The sequence below is a fragment of the Humulus lupulus genome, chromosome 4 (genome assembly GCF_963169125.1).
Source record: "Humulus lupulus chromosome 4, drHumLupu1.1, whole genome shotgun sequence".
Lineage (NCBI taxonomy): Eukaryota > Viridiplantae > Streptophyta > Magnoliopsida > Rosales > Cannabaceae > Humulus > Humulus lupulus.
In genome coordinates this window covers 95,369,875-95,371,539 of record NC_084796.1, presented here as the reverse complement: position 1 = coordinate 95,371,539, position 1,665 = coordinate 95,369,875, and the positions used below count along the sequence as shown (strand labels likewise).

Sequence of the window (1,665 nt, the reverse complement as noted above, 5' to 3'; positions counted from 1 at the left end):
AATCACCATGGACTTAGCTCGCTCCACTTGGCCCTCGATGTAATACTTTAATCATTGGCCATTCACCTTGAAGTGTCCCGTCTTTTCACTATGAACTTGCACTGCACCATACGAGAACACTATGACCACTGTGAAAGGTCCTGACCATCTAGACTTCAGCTTTCCCGAAAACAACTTCAACCTTGAATTATATAGCAACACTTTATCCCTTGGTTGTAAAGTCCTTGCGAAGAATATGCTTGTCATGACATGCCTTCATCTTCTCCTTGTATATCTTCACATTCTCATAGACCTCATTATGGAATTCATCCAATTCGTTTAACTCCATGAGCCTATTTTCTCCATCCTTGTACAAATCCACATTCAATTTCTTAGCAGCCCAACATACCCGATGCTCAAGCTCCACAGGAAAATGACAAGCCTTCCCAAATACCAAAAAATAAGGTGACATTCCTGTGGGTGTTTTGAATGCTGTCCTACAAGCCCATGGAGAATCATCGAGCCTTTTTGACCAATCCTTCATCGAAGTGTTAACATTCTTTTCAAGGATGCTCTTTATTTCTTAGTTTGATACTTCCACCTAGCCATTAGATCAAGGATGATAGGCCAGCACGGTGCGGTGAAAAATTCCATACCGAGCACAAGGAGAAGTACAACTATGGTTGCATAAATGACTCCCTTTATCGATTATGATTGCTCGGGGGATCCCAAACCAGGTAAAGATGTGTTTATGCAAAAAAATTAGGACTACCTTCCCATCATTTGTAGGTGTTGCTGCTGCTTCCACCCACTTAGATACATATTCCATAGCTAGTAATATGTATTTGTTATTGAATGATGACGAAAATGGCCCCAGAAAATCGATCCCCACACATCAAATAATTCAACTTCTAGAAATCCAGTCATTGGCATTTGATCCCTTCTAGAAATGTTCCTGGTCCATTGACAGCGATCACAACTCTTAACAAATAAATAAGCATCCTTGAATAAAGTAGGCCAATAAAATCCCAACTATAGCTTATCGCTGTCCTAGTAGCCCCAAAGTGAGTACCACACTATAGAGTGTGGCAATGCGTTAAGATAGACTACATCTCCTCCTCAGGCACACATCTCTAAATCACTTATTCTACACAAAGTTTATAAAGAATGGGCTCTTCCCAATAGTAGTGCTTAACCTCCGAATAAAACTTCTTTAGCCGTTACCTTGACATTTTATGAGGTGGAACCTTGGCTACTAAAAAATTCACATAGTCTGCAAAACAAGGCACCCCCTCATCTTCACTTACGGCAAAAAGTTGCTCATCTGGAAAATTATCATCAATTTGAATTTCCCTTTCACTTTTCCCATTCTCAATCTCTAATCTCGATAGGTGATCCGCTACCAAATTTTATGTCCCATTTCTATCCTGAATCTCCATATTGAATTCTCGCAACAATAAGATCCAACGAATATGATGTGGCTTGGCATCCTTCTTGGTCATAAGGTATTTAATCGTTGAATGGTCGATATAGACTATTACCTCATTACCAATTAGATAGGGTCTAAATTTGTTAAAGGCAAACACTATTCCTTGGAACTCTTTCTCAGTAGTGGCATAGTTCAATTGATCATCATTGAGAGTCATACTAGCATAGTATATGGTTCAGAACAACTTCTCCACTCGC

The 1,665-nt window shown here is 39.7% G+C and overlaps 1 protein-coding gene across 1 annotated transcript; it reads right to left on the bottom strand.

Moving 5' to 3' along the window:
* Window positions 1-202: 202 nt before the first annotated feature.
* LOC133832385 (uncharacterized) lies at window positions 203-523 on the bottom strand. Its single transcript, XM_062262735.1, has one exon. It carries the CDS (start codon window positions 521-523, stop codon window positions 203-205), a length of 321 nt encoding a protein of 106 aa, XP_062118719.1.
* Window positions 524-1,665: the final 1,142 nt, after the last annotated feature.